This window comes from Triticum aestivum, chromosome 2A (genome assembly GCF_018294505.1).
Source record: "Triticum aestivum cultivar Chinese Spring chromosome 2A, IWGSC CS RefSeq v2.1, whole genome shotgun sequence".
Taxonomy (NCBI): domain Eukaryota; kingdom Viridiplantae; phylum Streptophyta; class Magnoliopsida; order Poales; family Poaceae; genus Triticum; species Triticum aestivum.
The window spans coordinates 717,816,666-717,836,674 of NC_057797.1; the positions used below are offsets into that span (position 1 = coordinate 717,816,666).

Sequence of the window (20,009 nt, forward strand, 5' to 3'; positions counted from 1 at the left end):
ATGGTTGAACCAGTCCTTACAATACATACAGTGACGAAGCCACACTTAAGATGAGTGGTCAATTAATGACACAACTTTTGGCAAAAGCTACATACATCAAGTAGAAATTATGCCAAAAAATATTATAAATGCATACATCTAACTACACAATATTTAATTGACCACACATGATTGGATTCCTGGCACCTCCACTGCTTACATAAGGGATATGCCAAAGGGTACGTGCATGTCCCATGGGGGGAGGTCTGGCCAGACGCCCCAGAGACATGACAACACGCGTCACCGTAGCTCCCCGTGCAACCAAGTGCCACGACCCTCTTACCAAGTCAGGTCCACTGGTTGGGGAAATGTTCTTGGGAGACCCGGAGTCTCTTTCGGGTTCCCAGTCGACCACGCGCTTGGTGGAGGCCCGAGCATCGTATCCTCTTATTCGATGAATACTCAAGCCTCCTCCTGTAGACGGGACATCGTGACATGACTTTCTTCGTGGTTGGAGGGGGTGGGGGTGGGAGGGGATGTCCCCTGAGCCACTGAAAATTTTACCCCACCCCCATGCTGATCTCCCTCGGGCAGCTCTGGTGAATCTAAGGGTCGTTGTTTGATTCCTACGATAAACTGCTATTTACTTTTGCTTTTGTCAGCTGCAAGAGACATGAATTGGAGCTTGAGCTCAACTACTCTTGTATTAGGGTTACCCCTAGTTGTCGTGTTCCGTAAGCCATCTATATGCATCTTACATGAAACCGTAGCTAATTCCCCTCCAAAGTCCATACTTTTATGATTTAAATGCATATTTAATAGCACGGTAAGTTCAGTTAAACTCCAAACTTGTATGGACAGAGTGTTGAATGGTGGCACAATACTTCATTTCAAACGGGATGGGACGGAGCACACGTAACCCTATATGGTGTCAGATATGGAAGTTATCTTGTCTGGCTAAAGTCAAACTTTTTTATGGCGGACAGTACATGGTACTCTTCCATGTCGGGCAACACTCACTAATAGACACATGAAGGTCTCACCCTTTTGTCCTACATGCTCTCAGGATGTAGAAGATACGAAGCACTTGCTTTTCCTATGTAGAAAAGCGAAGGAGGTTTGGAAAAGGCTAGGGTTGGATATGATTATTGAGAGAGCTTGTGAGATTGATCGTGCTGGGGAGGCAATACTGGAATACTTATTACTCCTTCCAGATCAAGATCCGCGCATTATGGGGTACAAAAATGTTCGAGAAATGGTAGCTATCTCTCCTTGGTATCTATGGTGGGAAAGAAGGAAATTAGTGCATAAGGAATTCACTCAAAATGCGACTCAGATCTCAATGGGGATCATAGCTCTTACATATAATTTTGTAAATGCATCATCTTCAAATGCGTCCATGAAAAAGGGGGGTTGGCAATGTCCTCCTAGGGGCTTTGTGAAACTCAATGTTGACACCTCTTTTGACCATGACTTGCTGGAGGGTACGATGGGGGCAGTATTGAGAGACAACAAAGGTAGGTTTATTGCAGGAGAGAATGGAAAGATAGACTACTGTGCAGACGTTCTCATGGCGGAGTCCTTAGCTCTCAAATTTGGCCTAGATTTAGCGCAAAGGGCAGGATGTAATCGCCTAATCATCAACTCTGACAATCTGGAGGTGGTTGAGACCATGCAAGACGGAGGACAGTCAGCGGGAGCGGCGGCGGCAATCTTCGATGACTGCTATCACTATGCTTGTGATTTTATCATGACTAAATTCGAACATTGTAACAGAGAGGCAAATAAAGTAGCACATGAACTTGCTAGATTAGCTAGATTTTTTCCGACTTCGGATTGGTTTGAGGAGCCTACTAGTGAAATTGTAACATTTCTCACAAACGATGTATTGGTTATTGCTAATGAATAAAATTTTGTTTATTTCAGAAAAAAGATGACTCCTTATAAAGTTCTTTATGGAAGGGATCCTCTGCAATTCTTTGAACTTCCACTTCGCGCGCTGGCAACGCATGTGAACTACAACATGTAGTTCTTGATCCACATGCCCTTGCTAGGCAAATCAAGGAAATTTGTCTTCAAGCCCAAGAAAGAACGGGACACTATGCTAATAAGAAAAGGAAGGAAAGAGAATTTCACCCAGAAGACATGCTTACATCAGGCCGCAACCCTACAAACATGAGTATGCACCACCACCTGTAACTTCACTCTAGATTGTACGAAACTGTCTGTGTCCTTGAACGCGTGGGCAACATGGCATTTCCTATCTAGTAACGCACATGAGTGCTAACTGTTGGGCAGTCCCAGTTCGACAACTCTGTTGTCTGAGTGCTTCTTCGGCTTTGAGCTATTTTTATTTCTTTTTGTTTTTTTAGTTTTGTTTTCAATTGTTTTCTTAATTTTTTATTTGTAATTCATGATGTATTCTAAAAAATGCATCATTTAAAAAAATACATGATGAACATTATATAAATACATTGACAAACATTTTTAGATACCTTCTGAACTTTTTTTCAATACATGTTGAAACTTTTTAGATATACATTAAACATTTTTAATGCATGACTAACATTTACTAAATACATGTTTTCGTGAAAATTCGTAATTTTATTTTAATATTTAATTTATATAAATATTTTTAGTAATATATTACGAATTATTTATTTATTTTTGAATAAAAAATCTAAGCTCCTTGGGCCGCGCCTGTGACCGGCCCAGTTAGCACTGCGTGGGCTCCCAGGCCACACGTTCTAGGGCTGGCCCATGAGCGTTACAACGTGGGCGACGATTCCATACCCACCAACGGTTTTCCACTCACCCACGGCGCCCGGCGACATGGCGGCCGTGCGCCTATCCCCACGCCTCCGCTCGATTCCCCTCCTGCTCCCCGGTCTCGACCCCGCGGCCGCCGTCCACCGCCGCTGCTCCTGCGGCAGCTCGGCCACCGCCGCCGCGCGCGCCATGTCCTCCTCGTCCTCCTCCGCGTCGTCGGCCCCCACCCCCTACACGACGCTCGTGGGCCGCGTCCGCTGCGAGCGCGAGATCAAGCGCAGCAAGTTCATCGCAGTCGCCGCATCCGTCCCCGACGAGCGCGCCGCCATGTCCTTCCTCAACGAGGTGCGCCTCCTCGTTCCCACCCGATTCCTTTTCCAGCGAGTTCTTGACCCCTAATCTCCAGTTGCAGCGGCTCATGTAGTCCTGATTGCAGATTGGAGCAATCTAGTTTGTTTTCTCTACCTGGTCATCAGAAAATGATGTGCAACCCAATCAAATGCTCTATCAAGAGAACTCATTAGTTTATCTAGTAAAATAATATGTTCTGCTCACCTGAACCATGTGTTAATTCAGTTATTATGCTCTACAAGGTTATCCTTGTCATGCTGATGCATTTCTGAATGTGTTCATTCACGATCTAGTGCTTCCAATGGTGTAATTTTTGTCTAAGATTTACAAGCATTGCGCCTGATATGTTGCTTGTTATGTGTGCGGGCTTAGCCTTGCGGTTGTATACAGTTATATACATCAGTGTATTTGCATTTGGACTGTACTAGCAAACTTGACTTGTCCATCCCGAAACCAGAACTTCCGTGTACTCTGTTGACTAGATCTACATGGTTTTGTGTTATAGGTCAAGGATCCTCGTGCCACCCATAATTGCTGGGCATACAAGGTTCGTGGTTTTATATAAAGCCTTCTACTGATATGCCGTCTCTATGATTGTTAATGGCGAGTTGTCTTTGCACTCTTGTGTATTTAGGTGGGAGAACAATTCCGTTATAACGATGACGGCGAACCTTCAAGCACGGCTGGAAAACCAATATACTCTGCCATCAGTTCATCGGGCATAGATATGGTCATGGTTGTTGTAATAAGGTAGCCATTTGTCAAGTAATGCCCCTTCATTTTCATGATTTTTTATCATGACTAATAATTTTACCAGTTTGTTGGTATTTAACTTTGTATAAGTTAAGTGAGCTATAGAAATGAAATTGTAGATAAGTGATGGTAACATATATGTCACTACATCTTTTTATGAGACACATGGTTCATGTGATTACCTCTTTATGCTAATTTCCTCCTTTAAACATTGCTAAAGATATTTTGGAGGCATAAAACTGGGAACCGGCGGGCTGGTGAGAGCTTATGGTGGGGTTGCTGCTGAGTGCCTTAAAGATGCTCCTACTTGTCTTGTGAAGCCCAAGGTGGTCAAGCTCAAATATGTTCCATCTGCTCTTGCCTGATTCATGCAAGAATGTGAAGCTGGAAGTGTGTATAATTCTGACTTGGTGGGTATTTTCATTTCAGGCTCGTGTGGGCATGGAAGTACCATTTGATCTCTTGGGCACGGTCTATAATCAGGTATAGTAAGCATATACACAAAAAATATTGTACTGGAGACACCTCAGACACCAACACTTATTTTCAGACAATTAATTAAAGCATAAATACAGAGTTGCTATTATAAACATTTGTGGGATATATCATATTTATGGTGTGTCTGCTCAATAGAACCAATTGTGTTGAAAAACCTAAGCGCTATTTATCTAGTTTGAGTACTTGCATGCAGCAAAGTGAAATAAATCACAGTACATTGAGTTGTTCTGCTGTATGTTATGTTGAGTTTAGAGCCTAATGTAACCAGTAAATTAATTCCAAGCAATACTTGTGTGTCTTCTGGAGGTTATTAATGTACTTCTAACATTTTTTTTTGGGTGAATGGCTACAATTTGCTGAAGCCTAAGTATGACCGCTGAATCTTTGAACAGCTGCAGCATTTCCATGCCGAAGATATTAAACAGGACTATGACACTGGCAAAGATGGTACAGTTGTTGTCATGTTCAAAGTAGAATATGAAAAAATTGAGAGTCTTGGAAGCGCAGTGAATTCAGCTTGCAGCAGGAAAATTGAATTATTACAATAAGCAGAGGGGACAAGATTGATTGTTCAGTTTCAATGCTTAACTGGCAGCTAGTATAGCTTCTGTTTGTTGAGTGTAAGTATTTGTACAATCTAATCGAGGTAAATGCACTGGTGGTACATGAAGTTGTTTAGGATGTGCAGTTTGGTGCCTGATGTTGCAAAATACGAAAAAATGGTGCGAAAACTTGTTTCTGCGAGCATGTACGGTTCAAAACACAGGTGACGCCGTATCCTGACTCGCGGGGCCCAGTGGCAGCGGTTGGAAGCGGTACGAAGTGGAAGTGAAGTGCTGGTGTGTGGCGTTTTTGCAGAAACACCCCTAACCTCATACCGATTCCCAGAAAAAAAACCTGAACCGGCATTTGGCCACTTGTTACCTGAATCATGAATCGTGCGCACCTGCAATCCCTAACCCTTGCAAAATCCCCAATCACACACTTCTGCCGACGGCGGCTTTGCGGCGACTATGGCCTGGTGCCTGAACAGGGCCGCGAAGCCCTTGAGAGAAGAGGATGGAGGAGGTGGGCGGCGTCGGCGTCGGCTAGCGCAATGTGGAGGAGGTGCGGGACCTCTGCAGTCAGACCTCCCAAGCAGAGATGGCCGGCGCCGGCGAGCCATGGTACAAAATCTCGTCGGAGGTGTAGTACAACCCCCCAAAAAATCCCCGCTGGTGCTCGACCCCTTTATTTCTCTCACTCTCGTTGGTGCCCTGTAAATGAATGAGGAAGTATTCCCTTTTTAGGATGAAGAGCTCCCGGATTTTGATTTTGGGTGAGTGCAATATGAGGTCTGTTGCTGGATAATTGCATTTTGGGGTTGTCAATATGAGGTCTGTTGCTGCTCACTGGTCATTTCTTGTTGTTGCTTAACTAGTTCATAGTGAAATGTTTTTGCCCATGAGATTTTGCAAAGGATTTCAGGGTTCGCTAGTATGTGGAGTGGGTGGACAAACCATGGGAATTTATTGGTGAGGCAGCTAGCAAGAATTTGATCCTGGAGAATTTAATCAAGGAGAAGGAGGCCAAGAAGGTTGATGAGAAGGAGAGGCACGGACTGGAGAAGAAGCTAGTAAGTAGGATGTACAAGGAGAGGCTGAACTATAGAGATAGGATGTTATTGTCTGCTGTTGGCATGTTTGCACTTCTGTTTGAAGTAGCAAAGAAGTAATTTTGCCACCTATTTATTTGCAATGTAATGGATGGACATGGTAACGAATGAAATCTTTCGGAGAATGTTAAGTGTTTAGTCTTTTTCTTGAATGAGAATGAAGCTTGAATAATTTGTTGTTGACCGTTTGTCTCATATTACAGAGTAACAAAGCATAGATAAGCACTTCCTTGGGAGAAACTAAACAGTTACAAGAACACTACAAAGAACCTTACTTTTTTGGGAGAAATTGAACAGGTACATAGAACAGTATTATTTTGGGACAAATTAAACAGGTACAAAGAACAATATTTTTTTGGTGAGAAATTAAACAGGTACATAACAGTACGATTATTTTTATGTTGGTAGAACAACATACAGTGCACTCTGCTTATTTCGAGAAGCACATACAGAAGTAAATAACATGTACAAGCAGGTTATATCCATTTTGCAAAGGAATGCTACATCAGAGATGAATTTAGTGCATCATACATGGCAACAATAGTGCATTAACAAAATGAAAAGGTTCAACAACACAAAAGGGAAGATTCAGTACACAGTATTCAGTACATAGGTAGTTCATTCATGAACTTAGTGCATCACTTAAAATGCTTCAGGTGTTGTTCATCTACTTGAACTACAATGAGAGGAAATCATTCCAATCATCATCTGGAGGTGCATTCTGTGTGAACACAGCCTCTTCCTCTGCTTGGACATAATTTTGTGCTCGTGAAGTTTCTGTTCCGACAACATTTGTTGCTCCTCTTGTAGCACCTCCCCTTGCAACACCTCCTCTTGTAGCAGTTGCTTTTGCTCCTCTTGTAGCACCTCCTCTTGCTCCCCTCCCAGGCCTTCCTCTTGGTCCTCTCCCAGCCCCTCCTCTTGTTCCTCTTCTTGCTGATTGCTGCCTGCCCCTGGACATAGCTGTAGTCACTCTGGCAGGTGGAAGATCAGCTCTTGCATTTGCAATGAAAGTGGACTCAGGTAGTGGACCAAAGTCCCTGGCAGGTGGATATGTGAACCTCTCCTAATAAATCAAATGATATGATTATAAGTAGAAAAAACTAAACAGTGGAAGAATCTTGAGTTCGAGTTTCAGTTGACATAACACCTGCTCTTGCATCATGAAAATCATTGACCCAGGAGTTTGAGTTGGATCCAAATCAGCATGCACTGTGTGTGGCATTATGTCCTGCATATGGTAAAGAACATATTATGAGGTGCACTTTTTAGGGGGAAAATCATAACGCTAATAGCTTAGAACATTACAGCAAGGATGGATGGATCATCATAATCTTCTTCTGCTGCTTGAGCAACTTCTTCATTTGGAATGTCATTCCTACTTGTAATGGCCTTTTTTGTTATGATCAGGTGCTCCACATATGGAACAGTGCATTGTGGATCCATGCTTTGTAAGCTTCAGCCCTCCATGCTTGTCCTTTTTCTCTTCTGGATCTTTCTTCCTATTTTTCTTGGGCCTCCCCATAACTTTAGTGTACAAAGGTGGATAGACAACAGTGCCATACATTTTTTCCCATCTAGCTTTGTCCCTTAATGGCATGATGTTATAAGCATAGGCCTTCCTATAACTCTCCACGGTATAGCACATATGAACCATGCTTTCTGGTTCAATTCTTTCATGTCTGAAACAAGCTATGGAATGATGGCAAGGGATGCCTGACAAGTCCCATTTTTTGCATTCACAGCTATTCATATTCAGATTCACCAAATAGATGTTGTTGAAGGATGTTACCTGGAAAACTCCTCTACCAGCTTCTTGAACCATGCAATGAGCGGCCCATTCAATGTATTTATCAAGCTTTTTCTGGATCTTTGGGCAGAGTCTCCCTGTCCACTTATCTGATTCTTTTTGTTTGCCAACAATTCTGTGAGATAACTTGTCATGAATGTTCTTCAACATTGACACCATTGGTAGTTCTCTTGCCTCCAGTATATAACTATAAATTAATAAAGAATGTCATGACATGGTTTTAAAGGAATTACTATATGGCTACAAATGGACTATCATGGCATTGTTTTCAACTAATAATTGACTGCAATACATAATTAGATATGTATGGATTGGAAGCTAACCTGTTGAAAACTTCTGACATGTTGTTTAAGAGTATATCACACTTCGGGAATGTGTTAAAAAATGCTTTAATCCATGTTCTAGGCTCCAATCCCTCAACCCATACGTAAGCCTCCTCACTGTCAACCCTTAACTTGTCCATGTTTTTCTTGTATTCAATATCATGTGTTGATCTCGCAATTGCCCAAAGATCATTCTTCAACTGCTCACCCTTATGCAATTTGTGGAAATTTTGGTAGATGTGCCTAACACAAAAACTGTGATCGGCATCTGGGAAAATCTTTTGCACTGCAGCTATTAGACCCTGAGAAAAATAAGAGTACAGTAAGAACTATGCAAGTTTAAATTAATTGATGAGGACTGAAATTAAAATAAACACCTACTAACCTTCTGCTTATCACTCATTATAGTGTAGGGGGAAGTGTTGCATATATTGAGATCATCCTTGAGTGATGCTAAGAACCACTCCCAGCTGCTGGTACACTCCACCTCACACAAGCCAAAAGCTATTGGAAATATACAGTCATTGGGGTCAATAGCCACAGCTGTAAGCAGATTCCCTTTGTACCTAGTCTTAATGTGACAACCATCGAGAAATATTATGGGCCTACAACCAACAAGAAACCCTCTCTTACAAGCATCTATTGACCAGTACAAAGTTGAGAAATGATCCCGTGGCATTTTAGTTTTCTCATCTATCACTTCCTTTGTGCAAAGGAAAAACTTGCTGCCTGGGTTAGTTCTTCTAAGCTCCTGCCCATAATCCCACAACCATTTGAACTGGTCATCATCTTCACCTCTAATCTCCTTAACTGCTGCTCTCCTTGCTCTTCCCAATTTGAATCTGGTTGGAATCATGTTGTATTCAACCTGGACTTTGTCTTGGAATTTCTTCAAGGACATTTTCTCATTATCTCTAAACTCTTCTCTGAACTTTCTTGTAAGAAAAGGTGCAGTCAACACTTTGAGATCCCAAGCTTTAGTGCAGGTGTGTTTACCTTCAAAATTCTTGATTACAATGCTACTTGTCCTATTGTCCTTACCTGCCTTCATGTACCAAGAACACCCTTCTTTGCATACAGCAACTAATGTAGTTGCTGTATTTCTTGTCTTCCTTATTACCACTCTGTTTCTAACACTATAAGAACTGATAGCAAGTCTAAGCTCCTTCATGTCTCCAAAAACCATGCCAAGCCTGAAAGTTGGTGCATTCAAGTCAGTCTCTGGGTTAAATGCTCTAAAATTGTACTTCAGTTTCTCCCTTTCTTCTTTGCTCAGATCCAAGTGACTATCATCTACTGCATCTTCAGGAAGTTCTGCTTCAATGTCAGGTATGAACTCACTTTCTCTATGATCATCAACTTCTTTGTCCACATTCTTGTCAAACAAATCATCATCACCATCTTCTGCATCAAAATCACTATCATAGAACTCCTCATCCGTTTCTTCATCACAATTATCCTCTTGTCCCTCTGCCTCTCTACTCTCTCCTCCTTCCATTTCTTCAACAACATGACCAACACCTGAACTGGATCCTTCACCAAAGTACATGGACCTCCTAACTCTCTTCTCTCTCTTCTGTTTTGGACTATTAGGATTTTCTGAAGACCATGCAGTTTCTTTTCCCTTGCTAACTTTTGATGGGGTTATAATTCTAGGCAGCTCAGTAGCTCCATCTAGCAGCACATCATCTGTGGTCAGAGTTTGCAAAGTATCACCATGGTCAATAATCAATAGAAAATTTTTGTGCTCAATTGTTGCTGAAATCATTAACAAGATATCTGCATCACACTTAATCTCTTTCAGTCCATCGGCTACTGACTTTCCAGGATGGCACCAATAGACATCATGCTTGTCCACGGATCTGTCATAACCTGTTGGGCTGTATATGTGTGAATCTGGCCCACATGGCCCATGTAAACCAGTATATGTATTGTACAGACTAGAGAGGAAGAGAGTTATCCAGAAATTTCCCAAACCCACCACACTTCATGGTGTCAGAGCACAGGCGGGAGGCGATGCTGGGTTCTGTAGGTCGCCGGCGGTGAATCGGCAGCGTGGGGCGGAGCTCCGGGCACCCAGGATGGTTGTTGGCGCGCGTGTGCTGCGCGGGGCACTGGAGGCGGGACCGGCGGTGGTAGAGGCGCGCCTGGAGAGGGCCGGCGGGCGCGGCTGCGTGCGAGCGCACGGGCTGCCTGCGGAGCGCCTGGAGGGGATTGGAGGCTACAGGCGGCACTGCTCTCTCCCGTGAAGAGGTGCGCGCGCACGAAGTGCTCCTGGTGCCGCGGGTGCTACTGTGTGTGGCAGAGGGCAGAGGAAGGAGGCGGCTGCGCCAGGGGAGAGGCCAAGTACTGGCTGGTTTGCTGCTTGTGCGGCTGGCTTGCTGCTGCTGGAGAAAGACTGAGAACAGTCTGCAGTTGCTGCTGCTTGCTGTTGGTGCGGCAGAGGGTGCTCTTTGCACTGCTGCTGCTTGTGGCTGCTGTGTGCTGGAACTGCTGTTGTTTGCAGAGGAGAAGGAGGAAGATGCTGTTGTTGCTGCTTGCAAGTGCTGCTGCTGACTCTGTTGCTGCTGGTGGTGTACTACAGTGGAGTTAGCAGAGAAGAGGAGGTAAGAGCTCCTGGATTGATTTGGTGCTGCTGTGTGAGGGGCTGCTAGATAGCGTACTGAGGAAGAAGGAAAGTTCTTGCCTGCTGTGATTGAGGCAAGACATGGGAGAAAATCAGGGACTCGAGAAGGCAATTGAAAAATTGGCTGAGCTCCTAACAGCCAAGGTAGGAGCTGCAGCATCTCTAAATAATGCAATTGTTCCTCACATTGAGCCAATTCAGAAAATTGACTTGATGCCAAATGAAATTAAGCTGGAAGGTGTTAAGAATTATTTGAGCTGGTCAAGAAGGGCGCTACTCATCTTGAGGACTAAAGGGCTTGAGGGCTTTGTCAGTGGTGAGGCAGAGGAGCCAGGAGACAAGAAAACTTCAGAATGGAGGACATGGAGCAGTACCAACTCTTTGATAGTGGCATGGTTGTTGAACTCCTTGTCTCCAACCATTGCTGCAACTGTTGATACTATCTCAACTGCTACTGAGGTATGGAAAACCCTCTCAAAATTGTACTCAGGTGAAGGGAATGTGATGTTAATAGCTGAAACAGAGGAGAGAGTTGGTGAACTCAGACAAGGGGAAAATTCTGTGATGGAGTATGTTGCTGAACTGCAGCGTTTGTGGGCTGATTTAGATCACTATGATCCTCTGGATTTGCCACATGCAGATTGCATAGCAGCTGCTAGAAAATGGATTGAACGCAGACGAGTGATGCAGTTTCTCAAAGGATTGAACTCTGAATTTGAGGCGAGACGTGCTACTTTATTTCATCAACCTACTCTACCTGCCTTAGAGGATGCCATAGCAGCAATGGCACAGGAGGAGGTCCGATTAAAGTTGATGAAGAACAATACAACGACTCCATCTCATCCAGCCTTCATAGCAACCGACTATAAGAGCAGAGAGTGCTTCAACTGCGGTGAGAAGGGTCATTTGATTCGTTCTTGCACGGCTCCACGTAGGAACATGCGTGGAAGGGGGAGAGGATATAACCGAGGTGGATTAAGGGGAGGCCGAGGCCGGGGATACTCTGGTGGTCAAAGGGCAAATGTGGCAGTCTCAGAAGAAGGATCCTCACTCGCAACCCAAGAAGAATCAAAGAAAAGAACAGAAAGCACAGGTGATAAGGATCATGAGGATTTTAGTTACGGCAACTTTGCTCACTTTGTATCTACAGATGAAGGTAATTGTGCTCATGCATCTATTCTCTCACAAAGATCACATCCTGATTGGATATTAGATTCGGGGGCATCAAAGCATGTTGCCGGCACATCAATGGAATTTGAGTCATATATTCCATATCCACCCACATGTAAGGAGACTATCCAAACTGCTGATGGCACCTCACAACCCATTAAAGGCATTGGCACAATACAATGCACACCATCTATTAAACTTTCATCTGTTTTGCATGTTCCTGCCTTTCCAGTCAATCTTATGTCAATGAGTGCTTTGGTTGACGATGTGGATTGTCGAGTAATAGTTGACCGCTATTTATGTCTAATTCAGGAGAGGCAAACGGGGAAGAGGCTTGGGACTGGAACCAGGCGTAATGGGCTATGGTACATGGATCGCGAGGTGCCAAATAATGCGGTGTCTACGATGTTAGCAACAATGATGGGAGAAAAGGAAACAAAGGTAATGCTTCACCATTGTAGAATGGGACATATGTCTTTTGAGAAGATGAGTAAAGTCTTTCCCGATGTAATGTGTGGGGTGGATAAGAACAAGCTTGTGTGTGATGCATGTGAGTTTGCTAAACACACAAGGACATCTTATGTGAGTAAGGGTCTTAGGAGTATTTCCCCTTTTATGCTTGTTCACTCAGATGTGTGGACATGTCCTGTTATCTCTCTAAGTGGAATGAAGTACTTTGTTACATTCATTGATTGCTATACTCGTATGACATGGGTGTATCTTATGAAGCATAAGGATGAGGTTTTTAAATGCTTTCAGTATTTCTATGCTTATGTGAAAAATCAGTTCAATACACAGATACAGATGATCAGGACAGATAATGGGACAGAGTATGTGAATAAGGAGTTTGTCACATTCCTATCAAGTCAAGGTATATTGCACCAAACATCTTGTCCGGGTACACCACCTCAAAACGGAGTAGCTGAGAGGAAGAATCGCCATATTTTGGAGGTTGCTCGGTCACTAATGTATACAATGAACGTGCCAAAATTCTTGTGGAGTGAGGCTGTAATGACAGCTACATTCCTCATCAACCGGATGCCGTCAAGGGTGATTGGAATGAAGTCGCCATGTGAGATGTTACTAGGTGAGAACAAATTCTTAGTTCCTCCTAAGGTATTTGGATGCACCTGCTTTGTCCGGGATCATAGACCCTCAGTGGGAAAATTGGATCCACGAGCAGTAAAGTGCATCTTCATAGGTTACCCATCTGGTCAGAAGGGATACAAGTGTTGGAGTCCCAGCGAGCGGAGAACATTTGTGAGCATGGATGTGACATTCAGGGAGTCTGAACCGTTTTATGGAGAAAAAACGGATCTCAGCTCGTTATTTGACTTCGACTCTCCTAGCATGAGTGGTGCTAGTCGAGAGGGCGGGAGTGAACCACCAAGGACAAAGGAAGATGAACCACCAAGAGTTGTGGTTAGTTCAATTCCATGTCATGCAAGGGAAGGGAGATGGAGAAAGCCAAATGAGGAAGAAAATCTAAGGGTGTATACCAGGAGGCAACCTATGACTGAAGAGAAATGGAGAAAGCCAAATGAGGAAGAAAATTTAAGGGTCTATACCAGGAGGCAACTACAAGATGAGCAGCAACAACAACAATCTCCAATAGCAAGTGACACACATGTGCAGGGGGAGCAACAGGCTCCAACAAGTGTTAAAATTGTTGAATTGTCTGATGGTGAGACATGTGCCACTCCAACTCCATCTAATGTAAACGATTCAATGAACTTGCCTATTGCCTGGAGGAAAGGAACCCGAGTTGGAGCTGGAAAACCTCCAGAGAGGTATGGTTTTGAGCATGACATAGCTAATTACGTATCATATACATCTCTGTCTCCGAGATACAAAGCATTCATTGCATCATTGCAATCTGTGGTGACTCCAAGAGATTGGAAAATGGCAAAGCAGGATCCAAAGTGGTACGAGGCAATGTTGGAGGAAATGAGAGCACTTGAAAAGAACAAGACATGGGATATTGTACCTCTTCCAGCAGGAAAACGACCGGTTAGCTGCAAATGGGTGTATACTGTGAAGCAGACTCCTGAAGGAAGGGTAGAAAGATACAAGGCAAGGTTAGTGGCTAGGGGCTATAGTCAGACATACGGGATTGATTATGATGAGACTTTTGCACCTGTCGCAAAGATGGGCACAGTGAGAACCTTAATTTCTTGTGCCACTAACTTTGGTTGGGCTTTGCATCAGTTAGATGTAAAGAATGCATTCCTGCATGGTGATTTACATGAGGAAGTTTACATGGAGATTCCACCTGGTTTCTCAAAGCCCGAGACATCAAGAAAGGTATGCAAGTTAAGGAAGTCTTTGTATGGCCTCAAACAGTCTCCACGAGCATGGTTTGATAGATTCAGACGTGCTGTGTGCAATATGGGATATAAACAGTGCAATGGGGATCATACAGTATTCTACCGACACTCAAATTGTCAGATTACAATCCTTGCGGTGTATGTGGATGATATTATAATCACCGGAGATGATGATGTGGAAATATCACGACTGAAGAAGAGCCTGAGCAAGGAGTTTGAGGTAAAGGATTTAGGCCAACTGAAGTACTTTCTTGGTATAGAAATTGCTAGATCCCCTAAAGGAATTGTTCTGTCACAACGGAAGTATGCTCTCGACTTGCTTAGTGATACAGGCATGCTTGGGTGTAGGCCTGCTTCAACACCTATTGACCAGAATCATAAGTTATGTGCTGAATCTGGGGAACCAGTGGATAAGGAGAAGTACCAGAGACTTGTTGGAAGGCTCATCTACCTATGTCATACACGACCCGATATCTCATATGCAGTGAGTGTGGTGAGCAGATACATGCATGATCCTAGGAGTGGACACTTAGAGGCTGTCTATCGAATCCTCCGATATCTGAAGGGTAATCCAGGAAGGGGGCTATGGTTTAAGAAGAATGGGCATCTTAATATAGATGGATACTGTGATGCAGACTGGGGAAGTTGTTTGGATGACAGAAGATCAACTTCTGGTTATTGTGTGTTTGTTGGGGGAAACTTGGTGTCATGGCGAAGTAAGAAGCAGCCAGTGGTGTCCAAATCAACAGCTGAAGCTGAATATAGAGCTATTTCACAAGGCTTGAGTGAGATGTTATGGGTAAGAAATCTTCTCTCTGAGTTAAAGGTAATAAGGAAGGATCCCCTAAGGTTATGGTGTGATAATAAATCAGCTATCAGCATTGCTAATAATCCAGTTCAGCATGACAGAACCAAGCATGTCGAGATAGACCGCTTCTTCATCAAGGAGAAGTTAGATGATGGCATAATCAGGATAAGTTATGTGAGCTCTAGAGAACAAGTGGCTGATTGTTTAACTAAGGGTTTAAGTGTCAAGGAGTGTAATTCTGCGTGTGACAAGATGGGAATGATAGATATCTATCACCCATCTTGAGGGGGAGTGTTGGGCTGTATATGTGTGAATCTGGCCCACATGGCCCATGTAAACCAGTATATGTATTGTATAGACTAGAGAGGAAGAGAGTTATCCAGAAATTTCCCAAACCCACCACACTTCATAACCTAGTTGCTTGAGAAAATCATCAATCCACAATACTGACCAAGTGTCACTATCACAATTATCAAACCGGTCCACTTCATAGTCCATATAAGTCATGTTGCAGTCACTTCCAAAAAAATCCTCTGTGGCGTATTTCGACGGTGAAAAGGCCATCAAAAGATCCTGCAATCAAATATACATCTTGATTTGTCAAACCAATTAACACAACTCTATAATGCTACAAACTATTGAAACTGACAAAAATTAGTAAACTAATTATATTGTACTGTTAAGATAACTGAAAGTGTCCTCAAATAAAGTTAATTGTATATGGCAAAAATTTCAGTAAACTAATTATATTGTACAGTTACGATAACTGAAAGTGTCCTCAAATAAACTTAAATGTATATGGCAAAAAATTCAGTTAACTGAACTGAATCTGTCCACAAATTCAGATTACTATAAACTGTTAATAATTCAGTTAACTTATGTAGTAGAAGAAGGCTCGCTTGTAGTTTGCATGTCTCATTGTACTCCCAGGTGTGTAATAAATATGTAGCTGCTCCTGTGTTGTCATCGTCAGTCTTGTGGCTGGTGATTGCATCTAGCGAGTAGACTGACTACCTTACAATTACAGGTTAAAACTTCTCATGGGTTGTACCATAAATCAAATTAATTATATTGCTGAGTTAACACATTGTTGTACCATAAATAACTATGTACTAAATCTGTCCATAAATTCAGATAAGTGAGTCTGTACGTAAATTCAGATAACTGAATCTGTCCACAAATTCAGATAAGTCTGAACTGTTAAAAATTCAGTTAACTCATGCAAGCCATACATTCAGTTATGTGCAGAGGTAAATCAACATTAATTTGATGTATGAGTTAACACAGTGTTGCCCATTTCAACTAAATTTACATCTCCACGCTCTATTTGACCAGTACATATGTTCTTCCTGTCTGTCTTTAACAAAATCGGATGAAGGAACCACCTTTAAACCCCCTGTTAAACCCTGGAACAAATCTGCTCTTTTGCCCATCTAATCCTTCATGGATGAAAAGATACTCAAATCAAAGCACACACGAAACATACGTGTAAAATCAGATTACCACATCATGATCGTTATCCTTTTAGCCCTAACCTAAATAGGGTCAGAGAGGGGGCAGAGACGGCACATACGAGAAAGGAACTCACCATAGTGTGGTGCGTCCTCGCCGGGCAGCCGACGCCGAGGCTCGCCCGTCATCGCCGCCACCCACCGTGCTGGACTGTCGCCACGTTCGTCGCCGCCTCGAGTTGATCGGGAAGAGAAGGAAAGAAAGAAGGCGTACGAACAGGCGATCCCAGGACAAAATCGCAAAAAACGAAAAAACTGCCTTCTCCCGCCGTTTCGGCATTTTTTTCTGGGAATCGGTATGAGGTTAGGAGTGTTTCTGCAAAACCGCCACGCACCAGCCACTTTCCTACCGCTTCCAGCCGCTGCAGCTGGGCCCCGCGAGTCAGGGTACGGCGTCACCTCTGTTTTGAACCGTACGTGCTCGTAGAAACAACTTTTGGCATCACTTTTTCGTATTTTGCAACATCAGGCACCAAACTGCACATTCTAAGCAACTTCATGTACCACCAGTGCATTTACCTCAATCTAATCCAACCATGTTTGTTTTGGCTCAATGGCTTAATGGAAATTAGTTCACGTGGGCTCAAAGCAACCCGTTGACCTTTCCAAAAGATATGTCATATGTACTACCAAGCCTTTAATTCTGCTTTGTTTTTTATACTTGGCTCAGTGGCATGTAGGCACCAGAAGTATTTACTCTCTAGTCTCACTGTAATTTCAACTCCATACTGGAGTGCCTTTGATAAACCCTACATCCACCTCCAAAGAGGTGATTGTTCACTCCCATCATTATAGATATATTAGCTTCACATGATGTATCCTTTTTTAAGTTACAATCAATGGAACTTAGTGGTGCCCATTTTAAAATTTTGTTATTCTGTGTTAGTGCTGTCTTATGCTATGAAAATTTCTGATGATAATGTATCCATGTTTGTTATCACCGTTAACATCAAATTTGAATCTCTTGCTTCAATGTGTCAGTTTGATGGATAAATCCTCTCTTCCATCTATGGCGTAATGTTTTTTTTTCCTTGTTCTCACTGTTTGGAAGTCCAGGAGTATCTTGTTGCATGTCTGGTGTTTATTATTTCTCCTACGAGTCCGAGATAGCCACGGGATTTGTTCAGATACACTGAAGCTTACATCTAGCCAATACTTGTCATAAGCATGTCTTGGTAAATTAACATGCCGTGCCTGCTTCCTGCTGGTGTTTATTCAGTTAATGCCATGCTGTCTTTGTTTAATTTTGTTGAAAGACAAATGCTATCTTTCCTTTCTGTCAAACAAAAGATGAGCATGCTAGTATCATTCTTTTCTATCAAACAAGATAAGAGCATTTTAGATGTCATCATTCTTTTCTGTTGACAGTTGACACCATGCTACTCCCTCCGCTTCTAAATATAAGTATTTTTAGACATTCCACTATGGACTACATACGGATGTATATAGACATATTTTAGAGTGTAGATTCACTCATTTTGTTCCGTATGTAGTCATTTATTGGAATCTCTAAAAAGACTTATATTTAGGAACGGAGGGAGTATCATTCAAAAAAGGAATTCACTATTCTTATCCTTTGCAGTAACTTAAACAAACCAAGCAATGCTTTATTAACAAACAGGACAGTACAAAAACTTAACTGCGTTTACAATCAACACCAAACGCAAGCCAGTAATAAAACATCCAATAGAACAAAAACATTACAAACACACTGATAATATTATGTGTACGAATCAAACCCCTGACTAGCAGTCTCATGCTATGATGACCTTCATGGGCTGGTGGTTTCTGGAGGTGGGGACATGAATGGAATAGGTGGCATCTGGAACCCAGGAATGGTAGGCATAGTTGTTGGTATTGTGATCGGGATGGATGGAATAATAGTTGGAATTGAGGGCATTGGTGGCATGGTAACAGGCAAAGTAGGAATGGTCGGCATGGTGGTTGGGATCGCCGGAATCGGAAGAGATGGAACTGTGCCAGTGGCGGTTGGTGCCATGGCGACCTTCGGGATCGGAATGAACGGTATTGGTGGCATTGTGAGTTTCGGAACTGCGGGAATGGAAGGAATTGAAGGCAATGTGGTTGGAACTTCCGGCGTCGAAGGCTGAGCTGGTGTGGCCTCTGGTGCAGCTGCCGTGTCCAAAAGACGACGAGACGCCGCAGAGCTGCCATTGAAGGCTGTGAAGGCTAGGAGCAGCACAAGGAGATGGTGGACACCTGGAGCCATGGTAAGTGACTGTGTGTGCGCGCTAGGCAGGCCTTCTATGTTTATTTGCTCTGAAGATATCTGTGAATCTGAGATACTGGGGCTATTTGTACAAAGATGATATACTATGGCCACCACTGGTGGTTGATCTGAAGTCCTTGGTCTGGTTGTTCACCGCCCAATGTACTTTCGAGATGCAGATCAGGGAGTTTGGGAAGTTCTTCGCTTAGCAGCTTGGGTTGATGGACGGCGCAGTTCATAGTGGTTGGGATTTTTTTTTTTGTTCTGAACTTTTGATTACCAAGATTGTACACGTAGTGAGTTCATCGTGGGTGGGAATCTTTTTCTCTCGATGAAGGTGGCATGGCTACCAATTTCTTGTGCATGAATGAAACTGATAAACACGGTCAGGTTTCAGGTTTGGTCCTGCCAGAAAAAAAGCAGCTGGGCATCCGCCCTGCCACACTCCAAGCATCTCTGCAGCTTGGTCACTCTAGACCTCTATACTTTATTATAAATGCTGAAATGAGACAGTCTGCAGCATGAGACCAAAAAGACTACAAAACAGAAAAAGAGTGGGAATACCGAGCAAGAAACGTGGACTACTGAATATGGGTCAGATGCTCTCGATTAATAGTAAATTCAGGGAAATAACCAAAAATATATCAAAAGATTCTAAATTTTTGTGACATCCAGGATACTTGAGTTTTCTAAGAGCACGCAAGATTTTGTTTGCCAAAAAGGAAATTCAGGGAAAATAACAAAAAAAATGGATCTAAACAGTGGAATTTTTTAAAGTTTCTTTGAAAGCCATTTTTTCCGACGACCTCATTGAATGTCGTGACACCATAAGAATTTGCATGCACCTTGCGTACTCAACCATTATGACTGTAAAAAAATAGTGTTTTTGGATTTTTCTTCTATTCTTCTTAAGAATTTACTGTTCACACACGGAAATAGATGAGTTTGGGCTTAGAATAGCCGCTCTCATAAGACAACTTCATCTTATGCCATGCATGTCATTTAGAGATGCCTAAAATATATTATACAATGGATTATTTCTTATTATTATCTCTAAAGACCAATGTTTGAGTGCTCCTAAATTTGTGGGGTGACATGAATGGAATAGGCCATTCACATTGCAGCCGCCACACCCGCCCGTGCCTCCACAAACCTCTAAGCCCAACTCTCTCCGGCACTGGCGGCCCCTGTTTTGGACTT

The 20,009-nt window shown here is 42.9% G+C and overlaps 2 protein-coding genes across 2 annotated transcripts; one reads left to right on the top strand and one right to left on the bottom strand.

Annotated features, from left to right (window-relative positions):
* Window positions 1-2,775: 2,775 nt before the first annotated feature.
* On the top strand, window positions 2,776-5,029 carry LOC123190499 (IMPACT family member in pol 5'region). Its single transcript, XM_044603150.1, has 6 exons — window positions 2,776-3,093; window positions 3,605-3,646; window positions 3,734-3,849; window positions 4,073-4,178; window positions 4,282-4,335; window positions 4,743-5,029. The coding sequence occupies exons 1-6, from the start codon at window positions 2,812-2,814 to the stop codon at window positions 4,896-4,898; spliced, it is 756 nt and encodes a 251-aa protein (XP_044459085.1). The 5' UTR covers window positions 2,776-2,811; the 3' UTR covers window positions 4,899-5,029.
* Window positions 5,030-18,165: 13,136 nt separating this feature from the next.
* LOC123186159 (36.4 kDa proline-rich protein-like) lies at window positions 18,166-18,891 on the bottom strand. Its single transcript, XM_044597945.1, has one exon. It carries the CDS (start codon window positions 18,807-18,809, stop codon window positions 18,351-18,353), a length of 459 nt encoding a protein of 152 aa, XP_044453880.1. The 5' UTR covers window positions 18,810-18,891; the 3' UTR covers window positions 18,166-18,350.
* Between the last annotated feature and the right edge of the window lie 1,118 nt (window positions 18,892-20,009).